This window comes from Alternaria arbusti, assembly GCF_024043155.1.
Source record: "Alternaria arbusti strain BMP 1465 chromosome Unknown scaffold_9, whole genome shotgun sequence".
In the NCBI taxonomy this organism is placed as follows: Eukaryota; Fungi; Ascomycota; class Dothideomycetes; order Pleosporales; family Pleosporaceae; genus Alternaria; species Alternaria arbusti.
The window spans coordinates 594760-610348 of record NW_026249949.1 but is presented as its reverse complement, the minus strand read 5'-3'; the positions used below and the strand labels follow the sequence as shown (position 1 = coordinate 610348).

At 53.4% G+C, this 15589-nt stretch overlaps 3 protein-coding genes across 3 annotated transcripts; 1 reads left to right on the top strand and 2 right to left on the bottom strand.

The window, feature by feature from the left end:
* Positions 1 to 858: 858 nt before the first annotated feature.
* Positions 859 to 2915, bottom strand: J4E86_007122 (uncharacterized protein; the record flags this gene model as incomplete). The annotated part of the gene is made up of 3 exons (XM_051447644.1): positions 859 to 2058; positions 2118 to 2751; positions 2803 to 2915. The coding sequence occupies 3 exons, from the start codon at positions 2913 to 2915 to the stop codon at positions 859 to 861; spliced, it is 1947 nt and encodes a 648-aa protein (XP_051301242.1).
* A 1610-nt stretch (positions 2916 to 4525) lies between these two features.
* J4E86_007121 (uncharacterized protein) lies at positions 4526 to 5140 on the bottom strand (the record flags this gene model as incomplete). The annotated part of the gene is made up of 1 exon (XM_051447643.1): positions 4526 to 5140. The coding sequence occupies one exon, from the start codon at positions 5138 to 5140 to the stop codon at positions 4526 to 4528; it is 615 nt and encodes a 204-aa protein (XP_051301241.1).
* Positions 5141 to 5865: 725 nt separating this feature from the next.
* Positions 5866 to 15498, top strand: J4E86_007120 (uncharacterized protein; the record flags this gene model as incomplete). The annotated part of the gene is made up of 2 exons (XM_051447642.1): positions 5866 to 12623; positions 12672 to 15498. The coding sequence occupies 2 exons, from the start codon at positions 5866 to 5868 to the stop codon at positions 15496 to 15498; spliced, it is 9585 nt and encodes a 3194-aa protein (XP_051301240.1).
* Between the last annotated feature and the right edge of the window lie 91 nt (positions 15499 to 15589).

Genomic DNA, 15589 nt, shown 5'->3' with positions numbered 1-15589 from the left:
GTCTTGCACTATATACCCACGACTGGCGTTTGGGCTCGCGGTACATCACGGCTGTGCATATGTATTTATATGTCTTGCTTGATCTCCTTCTTTGTTTCTGTCTGCAAGTATCTATTAGACTTGGGTGGAGTTCTCTGTTGGTAGTGCTTATATCAAGTATATGTCACGATTTGCCTTCATAGCTTTACTCTGCCTTGTATGTCACAGTTTCTTATGATGGGCTATGTTGAATGAGATCTCGAGATGAGCTGGCGTTCGTGTCACGAAAGTACGCTGGCGGGCTAGCGACAGTACGACCTTGCGGAGATGTATGTACCCTGAAGGTATGCACTAACTGACAACCGTATGAGGGGTCCACCACGTTCAATAAAACAACACCCTGCAGCCTACATCGGTACAAAATCGAAAGTTTGTGGCCACATGACGCGAATGTAGACGTCTGGGTCATATATAATTTACATCTTCTGTAAATAGACGTTCGATCTCTTCCTGAAACAAGGCGAGCCCTTCAGACGGTACACCACCCACCACTAGCTCGAGAGTCAGATTATCATAGGCATCTCAAATCGACACCTCAACATCACAAATCAAAGGTACACAAAGTATTTGAAGTATTCTCTCAATTCTCTCTACACAGGATATGGAAATCCCACTATTAGAGTACATGCTATACCACCCAACTTTTCCTCCGAATCATTGATCGTTATTCATCCGATGCATTCAGTAAAAAATCCGTGAAATGGGCTCAATGTTGGCCGTTGAAACGCCGTGAACTACCACCTAAGAAAGAAGAAGTCTATGCTTGAAGATGCACAAGGGAAAGAAGACGAACAGACTGCATCAAGAAGAGCGATCCGCTTAGTCGACCTCCTCAACAGTGGGGCCGTCGTCGCCGCCAGCGCCACCAGGGGCACCGCCGCCGGGCATACCACCACCGGGCATACCGCCGGGCATGCCACCCTCGCCACCGGCTCCGTAGAACTTCATCATGATGGGGTTGGCGACACCCTCAAGCTCCTTCTGCTGGGACTCGTACTCGTCCTTGGTGGCGGTCTGGTTGTCATCGAGCCACTGGACGGTCTTGTCGATCTCGGCGGTGAGCTTCTGCTTGTCGCCGGCATCGAGCTTCTCGTCGACCTTGGAGTCGCTGAGGGTGTTACGGAGCGAGTAGGCGTAGGACTCGAGAGCGTTCTTAGCAGAGATACGGGCAGCCTCAGCCTCGTCCTCAGCCTTGTACTTCTCGGCCTCGGCCAACATGCGCTCGATCTCCTCCTTGGACAGACGGCCCTTGTCGTTGGTGATGACAATCTTGTTGGTCTTTCCGGTACCCTTCTCGAGGGCGGAGACGTTGATGATACCGTTGGCGTCAACGTCGAAGGTGACCTCGATCTGGGGAACACCACGGGGAGCAGGTGGGATACCGGTGAGCTCGAACTTTCCGAGCAGGTTGTTGTCCTTGGTGCGAGCACGCTCACCCTCGTAGACCTGGATAAGCACACCGGGCTGGTTGTCGGAGAAAGTGGAGAAGACCTCGGACTTCTTGGTGGGGATAGTGGTGTTGCGCTTGATGAGAGCAGTCATGACACCACCAGCAGTCTCGATACCGATGGAGAGCGGCGCGACGTCGAGAAGCAGGATCTCGGAGGTGGACTTGGAAGATGTGTCACCAGACAGGATAGCGGCCTGGACGGCAGCACCGTAGGCGACAGCCTCGTCGGGGTTGATGGACTTGTTGGGCTCCTTGCCGTTGAAGAAGTCGGAGACCATCTTCTGGACCTTGGGGATACGGGTGGATCCACCGACCAAGACGATCTCGTGGACGGAAGACTTGTCGATCTTAGCATCGCGGAGGACACGCTCGACGGGCTCCATGGTGGAGCGGAAGAGGTCCTGGCAGAGCTCTTCGAAACGAGCACGGGTGATGCTGGTGTAGAAGTCGATACCCTCGTAAAGAGAGTCGATCTCGATGGAGGTCTGAGCGGAAGAGGACAGAGTGCGCTTGGCCCGCTCGCAGGCAGTTCGGAGACGGCGGAGAGCACGAGCGTTGGAGGTGAGATCCTACTGAAAGTTAGCAGAAGTTCATGGGAAAATAGGTTTGAGGAATACAATGTGCCTACCTTCTTGTGCTTGCGCTTAAATTCATTTGTGAAGTGGTTCACAAGACGGTTGTCGAAGTCCTCACCACCCAAGTGAGTGTCTCCGGCAGTGGACTTGACCTCGAAAATACCCTCCTCAATGGTCAAGAGGGAGACATCGAAGGTACCACCACCCAAGTCGAAGATGAGGACGTTGCGCTCACCCTCGGTCTTCTTGTCAAGACCGTAGGCGATGGCAGCGGCGGTGGGCTCGTTGATGATACGGAGGACGTTGAGGCCGGCAATGAGACCAGCATCCTTGGTAGCCTGACGTTGCGAGTCGTTGAAGTATGCGGGGACAGTGACGACAGCGTTGTTGACGGTGCCACCGAGGTAGGACTCGGCGGTTTCCCTCATCTTGACCAGGACCATGGATGAGATCTCCTCGGGTGTGAAAGTCTTCTCCTCGCCCTTGAACTCGACCTGGATGACTGGCTTGCCGCCCTTGTCGATGACCTTGAAGGGGAAGTGCTTCATGTCGGCCTGGACCTCAGCGTCGGCGAACTTGCGGCCGATGAGGCGCTTGGCGTCGAAGACGGTGTTGATAGGGTTCATGGCGACTTGGTTCTTTGCGGAGTCACCAATGAGACGCTCGGTGTCGGTGAAGGCAACGAACCTTGGACATGTTAGCAATGGTCGTGACTGTAGGCAAGAAGTGGTGACTTACGAAGGTGTTGTCCGGTTACCCTGGTCGTTGGCGATAATCTCAATGCGGTCATCTCGGAAGATACCTACGCAAGAGTAGGTAGTACCAAGATCGATACCAATCGCGGGTGCCATGATGTCGATATGTGTGTGTAGTGGGGTATCAAAAGGGAAGAAAAGGTCGTGGTATGCTCACAAGTCGGTGACTTATAAAGGTGAGGCTTTCGCGGTGTAGTGTGGTTTGTGTTGTGTAGTGGAAAGAGAAACAGTCCCAAGGCGCGGGCAGACGAAGTTTTTGTATCGCCTGGCAGCGTGGTGTTTCTACAGAATTCCAGCGCCTTCGACGCGCCAAGCAACCAACCAGAACCTTCCCGCAAGCTCGCGCAAGCTCTGCGACCCACTAGAAACAGCTGCCTGGCACGCTTTCCGGGGGCAAATGCCTAATTCTTGTCATCCTGGCTCCACTCGCGGCTGATTGCACGGCCGCGGTATTGCGCCCAACGCCTTCTGCTCGCGGACTGTGAATCTTCGTGCATCTTCTGTCGCCGCCGCAAAGGGCGCTGGCCGCCGCTGTGCTATGACGGAGGCCTCACCCCACCAAAGCCTCAAACGGGTGACATAAGCGAGCTGCCCCGCCATGAGCGGGCCCATATGTCATTCCGCCCATGGCAACGACGGGTAGCTTCAAGTAGCTTCCAGATGTCCAGGATTTTTTCAACCGCCGCGATCGAGTGAAGTCACCGCGGCGGGGTTTGCCTACCAATACGGCCAGCTTTTTGTTTGATCGCACACAACACGTACCAACAGGCTTGTTGTTCTGGCTTGTACCCTGCCACGCATATGCTTTGTTCGCGGCCTAGACGAAGGGAGCTCCAAGGTACTCGCGGCATTCACCTGTTGCCAGGGTACTGGAGACGCGCAATCTCCTCATACAAGGAGTCGCTGATCGGGTCTGCAGCCTACGTCAAGATGAGAGTGTGCAACTTGGATGGCCTGAGGTCAATGTAGCTTCCAGAGTGCCTAGATTTCCCCCTGAATGAGATGCGCCTTGAATATACGGAGCAGGTCGTGGTTCCTGACACTCAAAACATACCATGAATGTGTACACCATGTCTTACATTGATGAATTCGTTCTAAGAAACACTACAGATCACATCAGAGGGTGGTTGATTAGTGATTCAGCAAGATCAAGCATTCTCCTGGTTACAAAACTCTGTTGCTGCTACCTCATCCATGCTGTCTACGGCATTCTGATCTCAGCAGTATCGTGGCTATTGACGCGCAGACTGCGCAATAGTGACGTTTCTATTCCTTGACCTGGGATTGACACTCTCAAACTCAAGGGCGCTGCTTCATGCTGGTGATGCGGTGACAGACTTTGCATTCCTTCGTTGGGTTTACCCATAGGACGCGTTGGTAGCAGCAATGGTACTCTTAATCGATCGCTCGCTATGCCCTACGAGCTGGGAAAAGTGATTCCGCTGCAGAAAACATCGTGTTTTCCCACATTACCTGCTACGGGATCTGAGGCCCAGGAGGTGTTCACTGATCTTGCATAGGCCGGTCGCGCAGTCAAACTACATGCCTGGTGTATACGATATGCTCGAATATTGGTGATCTGGGGACTTGCGCCCAGCGTCGTCGTCAGGGTCTACTCCGTCCAACAGCGCTTTTGTACAATTACATGCTCTGTAGGCCGATATATCACACACCTTATCGTACATCCGTCTTCCCTCACCTTCTTCTCATTGTCCCTCCAGGTCCTCCGCCGCCCTACTAAACGCGTTCTTAACCTCCTCCCCAGGCCCCCTCTTCCTCCAAACGTTCTCACTATTCGGCCCACTCTTCAGCTTCTCCTCCTTCTCGCGATACCGATCCTGAATCATCCTCTCTTTGACATCCTGTCCGCTATAGCTGTTCTTGGTGCGCATGCAGAACCAGAAGTCGTTCCAGTGGTCGGAGCAACTGCGTAGTTGGCCGTAGCGGTATAGATCGTTGAAGTGGCCGCCTAGTGAGGAGCAGTAGAAGGCGCTGTCGAAAGCGGCACGGCACGACATTGAGCGTGGGAGGGTGGGATCGTATTCTTCAGGAGTCTCGGCATTGTTGGATTGGGTTTGAGGATTTGAAGGGGAGGATGAGGGCGTGTTTGTGGAGAAGGATGGCGGTGCGAGGTGTGGGTGGGCGGCGTAGAAGTCGGGGTCGTGGGGTGCGGAGTCGGGTTGTTGGTGTGGAGGTGTATCTATTGTTGACGTAGGCGCATCGCTGGGCTTCTGCACTGGTGATGCTGTAGTCGATATGGTTTGTGGTTGTTGCTTGGCAGAGGCATCTGCGCCTGAGCTTGAGAAGGGCCACCAGGTCATTGTGAGGTATGCGCGTGTCTACAGGAACCGGCGTGGTAGGTATGCGGGAGACGCGCTATTCGGCAGACTCGCGATAGGAGCTGTAGCAGTCGATGGTATGGGTTGTCGCGCGTCGAAATCCCGGCAAACGTCTAATCGATATGTTGCGACGAGCGGTAATGCAATTGGTCGAGGCTAGTATGTTGTAGCTCCAATGTTCAGACGTCTAGGCTCTGGGTGCAATCCGCGGGGCTTGAAACTTGGGCAGAAATTCAAGAAATCCCCAAGGGAAATTGGCACTTCCGGCGAATCAGACATGAGACGGCCCGCACACGTGAGCGGGAAGCCTATACGCTACGTCATGCATCGCACTTGCAGCTGCCTTGGAGATCCCTCAAACTCCACCTTTACGCGTCTTGTGCGTCGTCTAATTCCTCGGTTGTGCCTACACGACGTGTCGCCTTTGCGTGTGTATTCTATTCTCGACACTCCCTACGGCCTGTTAGCGATCGACGTCTCGGTAATACTCAGCGCAGCACAACACCCAACCTGTGCCGTATCCGCCCCACCTTGTGTTTACCACCTACAACCGCCCCGAACGTGGCATCCACGCATTGACGGCCGTTCCCTATGACTCCACGCAGCCCTACGACATAACGATACCCCTCCGCCTCCGACACACCCTATACCCCGCCTACCTACCTACCCCCTTCGCCCGGCCTGGGTAACGGTCCCCCACCGCCACTATGCTTGAGGGACTCGTGTCAACTCTGCTGAATCGGTTCTTGGGCATGTATGTCCAGAACTTTGATCCAAAGCAGTTAAACGTTGGAATCTGGTCTGGCGATGTTAAGTTGCGGGACCTCGAGCTCCGTCGCGAAGCCCTAGATCAACTACGCCTACCGCTGAACGTTGTCGAAGGACACCTTGGCTCACTCACACTATCCATACCCTGGTCAAATCTACGAGGGAAGCCGCTAAAGGTCAACATTGAGGATGTTTTCCTGCTGGCAGCGCCCAAGGAGGATGCGGACTACGACGCTGAAGAGGAGGACAAGCGTGCGCACGCCGTCAAGATGGAGAAGCTCGACAGTGCAGAACTGCTGAAGGAGCGTAACACCGAAGGCATGAGCGCGGAAGAGCAGCAGAAGAATCAGAGTTTCACTGCGAGCTTGATCACTGCCATCGTCGACAACGTCCAGATCACAGTCAAGAACATCCACATCCGATACGAAGACTCGATCGCCGACCCCGGACACCCATTCGCCCTTGGTGTCACCCTCGCAGACTTCAGTGCTATCAGCACCGATGAGAACTGGAAGCCGACGTTTATCCAAGGCACATCCACCTCGACGCACAAGCTAGCCACACTGGGCTCGTTAGCAGTATACTGGGATACGGATGCGAAGCTCATTGGAACTGGAAAGGGCAGCCAGAGCAGCGATGAGCAGCAAATCGACCGAGCCGATTTCATTGAGCGTGCAAAGGGCATGATTGCACGAGGCGATAACCCAGACTTGGGGGATCATCAGTTCATTCTCAAGCCCATCAGCGGTCGCGCTGGTATAGAGATGGACAAGACCGGTAAAATGGACGTCGCAAAGATGAAGGCTCGACTCCTCTTCGACGAGCTTGGTTTCATCATCGACGAGGATCAATATCGCGACGCGCTTATGCTGGTCGACCTGTTCCACTACTTCATCCGCCATCAAGAGTACAAAAGGCTGCAGCCCAAGTCATCACCCAAGGAGGATCCTGCTGGCTGGCTTCGCTTTGCCGGTCAGGCTGTGCTCGACAAGATTCACGAGAGGAACCGGCAATGGAGCTGGGATTACTTCAAAGAGCGCCGCGACGACCGCATACGATACATTGAGCTCTTCAAGAAGAAGAAGCGCGAGGAGAAGCTTGATGCCACGGAAGCTGAAGATCTCGATAAGCTCGAGCGAAAGCTTACGTACGAGGACCTCCGCTTCTGGCGCTCGCTGGCCCGCAATCAGCTGCGCAAGGAAAACGTTGGTGTCAAGAAGCCGCCGCCCAAGCAAACCTGGACTTCTTGGGTGTGGGGAAGTAAACAGGAAGAATCCCACGAGGATGAGAACACTCAGATGAGCGAACAACAAAGAAAAGAGCTGTACAACGCTATCGATTGGGACGAGAAGAAGGCCATCACCGAGTCGGTGGACATGCCTCGCGAATACGTCAAGTTGGAGGTCAATATGAGCCTGCGCACAGGCAGCTTCACACTCAAGCGCGATCCCCATGGCAAATCGAACGAGATACTCCGGCTACTCTTTGACTCATTCAGCACGCAATTCCTCCAACGTACAGATTCCATGTTCGTCAAGGTCGCTCTTGAAGGCATGCGCCTCTACGACGGTACCACAGAAGGCAGTCTTTTTCCTCAAATCATCACAGTCAAGGATGCACCGCCCGTGCCGGACGACAAGCGCATCGAAGAGCTCAACGATGATGAATCACCCAAGGACGATGATGATGACGAGGAAGGTGATGAGAAAGAAGACCCGTTCTTCTTCCTCACGTTTGAGAACAACCCACTCGACGGAGCTGCCGATACAAACTTGACCATGAAGTTGAAGGGGATGGAGTTCGTCTACAACCCTAGGTTTGTCGTTGAGGTGGCCAAATTCTTCAAGCCTCCAGAGCGACACATGGAGTCTATTGGCGCGCTCATGGAGACTGCTGGAGCGACGGTCGAGGGTATCCGCCAACAGACACGCGCAGGACTGGAGTTCGCCCTCACCGAACACAAGACCATCAACGCGCAGCTTGACCTACAAGCCCCGCTTATCATCGTGCCAGACTCTGTCACGAAGAAGTCAAGTAATTGCCTCATCGTTGATGCCGGTCACGTGAGCGTAACGAGCGAGCTTGTCGACAAGGACACCCTTCGCGACATACAATCGAAGCAGAAGCAGCAATACACCGACGAGGATTTCCGAAAGCTGGAAAAGCTCATGTACGACAAGTTCAACCTAGCGCTCCACTCGACACAAGTGCTTATCGGACCATCCATCGAAGAAACTCGAGCGCAGCTCGAACAAGACTCCAGCTTGAAGAACTACCATATCGTTGACCGGATCAACATGGACTTCAAGATTGAGATATGCATCGTCCCGAAGGCGTCAGATCTGACCAAGTTCCGTGTGTCTGGAAACCTGCCGGTGCTCCACGCATCGGTATCGGACTCCAAGTACAAGAACCTGATGAAGCTGATCGATGTTGCTATACCCAAGTTTGACAACGACGGACCCAAGAAGCCAGTGATTGAGGGTGCGAAGGGTCCGTCCAACCTCAAGCCCACAAGCGATGCTAAGGCTGATTCGGATCCACTCGGACGGACGCGCTCAAAGTCATTCGCATTCGCCGCCCAAGAGCATGAGCTCGTGATGGAGGAAGAAGGTCACAACGATACAGACGAGAAGTTTGCAGATGCCCCGGAGAAGCGAGATGAGAAGAAAGAGGCACATCTACATCAGCGCAACTTCGAATTCAAGTTCACTGTGGACAAGCTCAAGGGTTCGCTGTATAGAGCAGATCCGGAGGGCAGAAAATCTGATCAACTGCTGGTTGAGCTCATCGCTGAAAGCTTCGATCTTGACTTCTACCAAGAGGCTTTCGAGATGGCTGCGGATGTTCGTCTCAAGAGCTTGGCTGTGGAGGACCACGTCGAAGAGTCTACCATTCCTGAGTTCAAGAACATCATCTCGTCCGAAGATGTCTCCGCAGATGAACAAAAGGATCTCTTCACGCTCAAGTTCGTCAAGGTCAACAAGGAGTCTCCGGAGTTCCAAACCAAGTACGAGGGCATTGCGACCAACTTGGACGTGGCCGTCTCAACAATCAACCTGATAGTAACCAGGCGGACGTTACTCACGTTACTGGACTTCGTCCTCGATACTTTCACCAATCCAGGCCAGCCGCAAAACCAACAAGCCCAGATAACGGATAAGGAGACAGAACAAGCCGTTGCTGTCCAAACTCAAGCAGAGCCCGACAAGATACGCATCCGAGCAGAGATGAAGCGCATTGCTGTTGTTTTGAATAACGACGGAATACGGCTAGCTACGCTGAGTTTGAACTCTGGAGATGTTGGCATCTTCCTCAGCGGCAAGACGATGCGCATCGGTGGACGACTCGGAAACCTGTCGCTCATTGATGACATTAACCAAGGTGTCTCTGAGGAATCGTCTCTCCGCCAACTTGTGACTATTGAGGGCAAGAATCTGGCCGACTTCAGTTACGAGACCTTCGATGCGGACGCGGAGAGCTACCCTGGATACGACATGGCGGTCACACTCAAGACGGGCTCTATCAAGATCAACTTCCTCACAGAGCCGTTCCGCAAGATCATGGAGTTTGCTGTCAAGTTCGGTAAGATGCAAGCCATCTTCAATGCGGCTCGTCAGGCCGCTGCGAACCAGGCGACACAGATCCAGCAGCGAGCGACCAAGTTCCACTTCGATATCACCATCAGTACGCCTATTGTGGTGTTCCCACGTATGGTGGTATCCGACAAACCAGATCGCGATACTCTTACTGCAAACCTAGGAGAGATCTACGCGAAGAACAGCTTTGTTCCTCTTGATGATTCCAAGGGTGCCGAGACCGCGAATAAGCTTTCGGCTGGTATCAGGAACATCAAGCTCACATCGAAGCTGCACTACGATGAGGACCGCTCCGAGGAACTACAGCTGATTGACAAGGTCGATCTCGATTTCAACATCACAATGGTTGAGCACAAGGCTGGACAGAAACGGCCGGACCTTGAGATCGACGGTTCGATGTCGGACATTAACCTGATGCTCACACCGGAACAAATGAAGTTCGCACTAGAGCTGTCTCGCTCCATACCCGCAGCGTTTGCCACGGAGTCTGACGCCATAGATCAAGATGTGCAGGCCGAGCTACCTCGCGAGACAACGGAGCCTGCGCGACGACTCACGGACAAGGATAACACAGAAGAAGAGTCCTCCAAGAACGCTGTGTCGTCGCAAGGACCTGAGCTGCAATCTGACGGCGACAAGTGGACGAAGCTGGACTTTGTCTTCAAGGTCGGCACTATCGGCTTGGAGCTTGTCAAATCTGAGGATGCCCAGCCCGTAGGCGATGTTGAGGCCGCTAGTCTCTCGAAGTTCTCCCTCAACGACACGAACGTCAAGGTCCGCATGATCAGCGATGGAGCGATGGAGGCTGAATTAGTTGTGCAATCTTTCACAATCCGAGACAGTCGCACGCAAGGAACGAACAAGTTCCGCAAGATCATGTCGCTCATCAACAACGATGTCAAGCAGCAATTCATGGCCAGTGTTTCCATTTCGGGCGGGAAAGACAAGAGCATGATTGCGCTTCTTACTATTGACAGTCCAAGAATCATTCTGGCTCTTGATTATCTCTTTGCTCTGCAAGCCTTTGCAAACGCAGGTCTAGCTACCGATGAGCCTTTGGCTATCGAGGAGGTGGCCGAGCAAGAGGAGACTGATAGCGATGATGACATCATGTCGCCGGATGGCTCTCGAACTCTCGAACTCCCAGAGCCTGCGAAAGAGCCTACCGATGGTGGTATGAACATGTCGTTCCGTGTCAACTTGGTAGATGCCCAGGTTGTGCTCATTGCCAACCCAGCCATGGCCAGCTCAGAGGCCATCGTCCTTGGTACAAAGCAAGTGCTTATATCCAAGCAACAAGCAATGACGCTGCAGGTCGACAAGGTTGGCATGTTCCTATGCCGCATGGATCGCTTCGAGACCAACCGAATGCGTATCCTTGACGACTTCAGCATCCAAACAGCGCTCGACATCAGGAACCAAGGCTCAAAGTCTTCGATGATGAGCATTACCGTCGATATTGAGCCTCTTGTGCTCCGCTTGTCGCTCCGCGATATCCTGCTAGCCATGCAGATTGTCAACAGAGCATCAGCAATGGCAGCCCCGGCTGAGAAGAGTATGCCCTCGGCAGAAGCCAAGCAGCTCAAAACAGGCACACCGTCAAAGAAGGGGACTTCCCATGCAGGCAAAGCCGTGTCGAACAAGCCTCGGACCAAGTCTCTCGCAACCACCAGACGATCTAGTCAACAGGTCGGGAAGCAGCAGGCACCCTCATCTTCTGCTGTACTCAAGCGGGAAGAACTTCACATCAGCGTCGAAGGCATACGCGTTGTCCTTATCGGCGATGTCCATGAGATGCCCATGCTCGACTGGCGCGTGAAGAAGTTTGGTGTCGACGTAAGAGATTGGTCGGGAGCGATGGTCGCCGACACCTCGCTCGACACCCTAGTCAACGTCTACAACTTCTCCAAGTCTGCGTGGGAGCCGCTCATCGAGCCTTGGGCCGTTGGCTTCCACATGTCCAAGGATCAGAATCCCGATAAGCTAGCCGTCGATATCTACTCGCGCAAAGCTATGGAGCTCACAGTGACAGCCGCAACGATTGCACTGGGATCCAAATCGTTCGACTTCCTCACCAGCGAAGATGACATCTTGTCCAAGCCTCGGGGTAGCGACGCTCCGTACCGTGTACGCAACTACACAGGTTTCAGCCTCGATGTCTGGGCTGAGGGCAAGGAGCAAGAAGGCTTTGCAGCTAAGCTTGAAGATGGAGAAGAGCAGCCTTGGCGATTCGAGGACCCCATGTCGACTAGAGAGTCACTCTCCACAGATGGCGCAACCGGCATGCTTGGTATCAAGCTACAAGGCAGTGGCTTCGATACTCTTACACGAGTGCCTGTACATCGAGAAGGCGAGTTCCTGTACAACCTCAAACCGAAGCAAGACCGGATTCAGCATCGTCTATTGATCGAGGTGAAGCTTGGCGCCGACAACATCAAAAATATCACCATTCGTTCCCCAATGTTGGTAGAGAACAACACCCAGATTCCGATCGAGCTTGGCATGTACAGCCCAGAGGACGGCCATCTCCTCAAAATCGACAAGATCGCTCCTGGAGATGCTAGACCAGCACCGGTCGGCGCCTGCTTCATGCACTCTATTGTCATCCGTCCCGATCAGGGCTTCGGCTATGCTTGGTCTAACGAGCGCTTGTTCTGGAAGGACTTGCTCAAGCGACCCACGAGGACAATTACTTGCCGTGGCGAGCAAGACGACCAATCGCCGCCGTTCTACTTCCAGCTTCATGCGGCCTATGATAAGAAGGATCCTCTGACTGGCGTCTACCCGTACATGCGACTACGCCTCCAGGCACCCGTCGAGGTGCACAACCTTCTTCCATACGACTTCAAGTATAGGATCTACGACAGCAACACGAAGAAGGACTGGACGAACTTCCTTAGAAAGGGTGGTATCAGCCCAGTTCATGTAGTGGAACTGTCGCATCTTCTCCTCATCAGTGTTGAGATGCAGGATGGACCTTTCAAGCCCAGCAAATTTGGCATCATTAACTCGACCGACCGCGAGAGTTTTAGGAGAGAGAAGGTGTTGGAGGTCAAGGACAACAACGACACTACTCTGCACCTCAACATGCATTTCTTGTAAGTACATTACATTGAGATTTAGTTACAAGTACTAACCTTTCTCAGCAACTTCCCCGACGGTGGCGGCGCTTTCAAGGTTGCGATCTACAGCCCTTACATCGTCCTCAACCGTACCGGTCTTCAGCTTGATGTTCGAGCTCAGCAGCTCATGGGCCAAGCCAGAGCTGCTGCTGGACAAGGTGTCGTAACAGACAACCAGAACGATGCTGGCAAGGCCTTGCCCTTCATGTTCTCTTACCCGACAGAGAACAAGAAGAACCGTGCCCTCATCAAGGTTGGCGAGTCAAACTGGAGCAAGCCTCAGAGTTTCGATGCGATCGGTAGCACATACACGGTAGCCTTGCCATCAAAAACGGCACGTTCCGACATGCACTTGGGTGTGTCTGTCTCAGAGGGCGAAGGCAAGTACAACTTGACCAAGACCGTTTCCATCGCACCGCGCTTCATCGTCAACAACAAGATGAAGGAGGAGCTACTCATCCGAGAACCTGGTCAGTCTGATTGGATGACAGTGAAGGACGGCGAGCTGTTCCCTCTCCGTTGGCTGCGACAAGGCGGAGCACCACAATTGTCCCTCTGCTACCCCGGTGTTAACAACCAGTGGTCTTCTCCCTTCAACATCTCCAACGTCGGCAACGTTCACGTCAAGCTTTCGAAGGCTGGACAGCGCCAGAAGCTTGTTCGTGTCGATATTTTGATGGAGGCAGCAACGATATTCTGCCATGTCAGCGTTGAGAACAAGCATTGGCCGTTCTCATTCAAGAACATGAGCGACCAAGAGTTCCTGTACTGGCAAGCTAACCCCAACCTGGATGAGGACGAGGATGACCGCGGTTCCGGTTTCCGACCGATTAGGTACCGCCTGCCTCCTAGGAGCATCATGCCATATGCGTGGGATTTCCCGGCTGCGAAGAACAAGGAGATTGTTATCAGCGCCAATGGCCGAGAGCGACATGTCAAGCTTGCCGAAATTGGTCCGCTCATTCCATTCAAGATACCGCCTGGCCAGGAACGTGGCGGCATGAAGGTCATCGATCTGAACGTCGTTGCAAAGGGTCCTACGCAGACTCTCGAAGTATCGAACTACAAGCCATCTAAGAGTATGTACAAGCAGAAGTCTGCTGGCTCATCTTCGACGGCGACCGGCTTCGAGGTTAAGGATATGGACACAGACGTCACTTTCAAGGCGCAGATACGCCTTGCTGGTATCGGCATCTCGCTCGTCAACCGCCATCTCAAGGAGCTCGTGTATGTTACACTGCGCGACATCGAGATGAAATACTCCGACTCGCCCCTCTACCAGATGGTCAACATGCAGGTCAAGTGGATTCAAGTCGACAACCAACTCTACGGCGGCATCTTCCCCATCATCTTCTACCCCAGTGTTGTTCCGAAAACGGGCAAGGAGATGGAGGCGCATCCCATCTTCCAGACGACCATCACCAAGGTCAAGGACGATTCGTATGGTGTGCTGTATATCAAGTACTTCACATTCCTGCTCCAGCAGATGACGATCGAAATCGACGAGGACTTCATCTTCGCCATGATCGACTTCGCGAATATCCCTGGTGCTTCTTGGTCCGAAGAGAAGCAGGGCAAGCTATGGGATGACAATCTCAGCATACCCGAGCCAAAGCAGGAACAATCTGGCCAGGACGTCTACTTTGAGCTTCTCCATCTGCAGCCTATGCAGATCGATCTGTCGTTCGTCCGAACAGAGCGCATCAACGCTGAGGATACCATGAGCACTTCCAACCCATTCATGTTCGCCGTCAATGTTCTCACCATGTCAATTGGCAACGTCAACGATGCACCAGTACGATACAACTCGTTGATGCTGGAGAACGCTCGCATTTCGACAACTGCGTTGATCAACAACATCAAGAACCATTACGTACAGGAGTCGCTGCGACAAGTGCACGTCATCATCGGGTCCGCCGACTTCCTCGGTAACCCAGTTGGTCTGTTCAACAACATCAGCTCTGGTGTTGCAGACATCTTCTACGAGCCATACCAGGGTCTCGTCAAATCGGATCGACCCGAAGATCTTGGTATCGGTATCGCCAAGGGTGCATCAAGTTTCGTCAAGAAGTCCGTGTTCGGATTCTCGGACAGTATGGCCAAGTTCACTGGCAGTATGTCAAAGGGTCTCTCTGCGGCCACCTTGGACAAAGAGTTCCAGGACCAGCGTCGCATGTCGCGGTCTCGCAACAGGCCCAAGCACGCACTCTACGGTATCACATCCGGTGGTAATGCTTTCGCCAGCAGTCTCGCCAGTGGTCTTGGTGGTCTCGCCCGTCATCCCATCCAAGGAGCTGAGAAGGAAGGTGCTCTTGGTTTCGTCAAGGGAGTCGGCAAAGGACTGTTGGGAGTACCTACCAAGGCCGCCATCGGAGCCTTTGACCTTGCTTCCAACATGGCAGAGGGTGTACGCAACACAACCACCGTCTTCGACCAAGAAGGCCTCGATCGCGTGCGCCTCACGCGCTTCATTGGCACAGATGGCATCGTGCGCCCCTACTCTCAACGCGAAGCGCTCGGTCAGTTCTGGCTGAAGACACTTGATAACGGCAAGTACTTCAACGAAGACTACATTGCGCATCTGGAGCTGCAGAACAAGGAGATGCTCGTCATGCTCACATACAACGGCCTTATGATGGTGCGCACAAAGAAGCTGCAGACTGAATGGGATGTGCCGCTCAAGGACGTTCAGACCATCAGCAAGGAGAGGACGGGACTGGGTATCACGCTCAAGGGAGGCACAAATGGGCCTTTCATTCCGGTTAGTGATGAGGAGAGCAGGAACTGGTTCTACCGACAGGTTGCTGTGGGTGTTAATGCTTATAATGACCGGTGGAACGCGAAGGGTTGATTGAGATGAAGAATGACGGAGCAGAAGGGAAGGTATAATGAGGTTTATGAGTACATGGCATAGCGTGGTTTTGGTATGAGTTTGCGGTTTC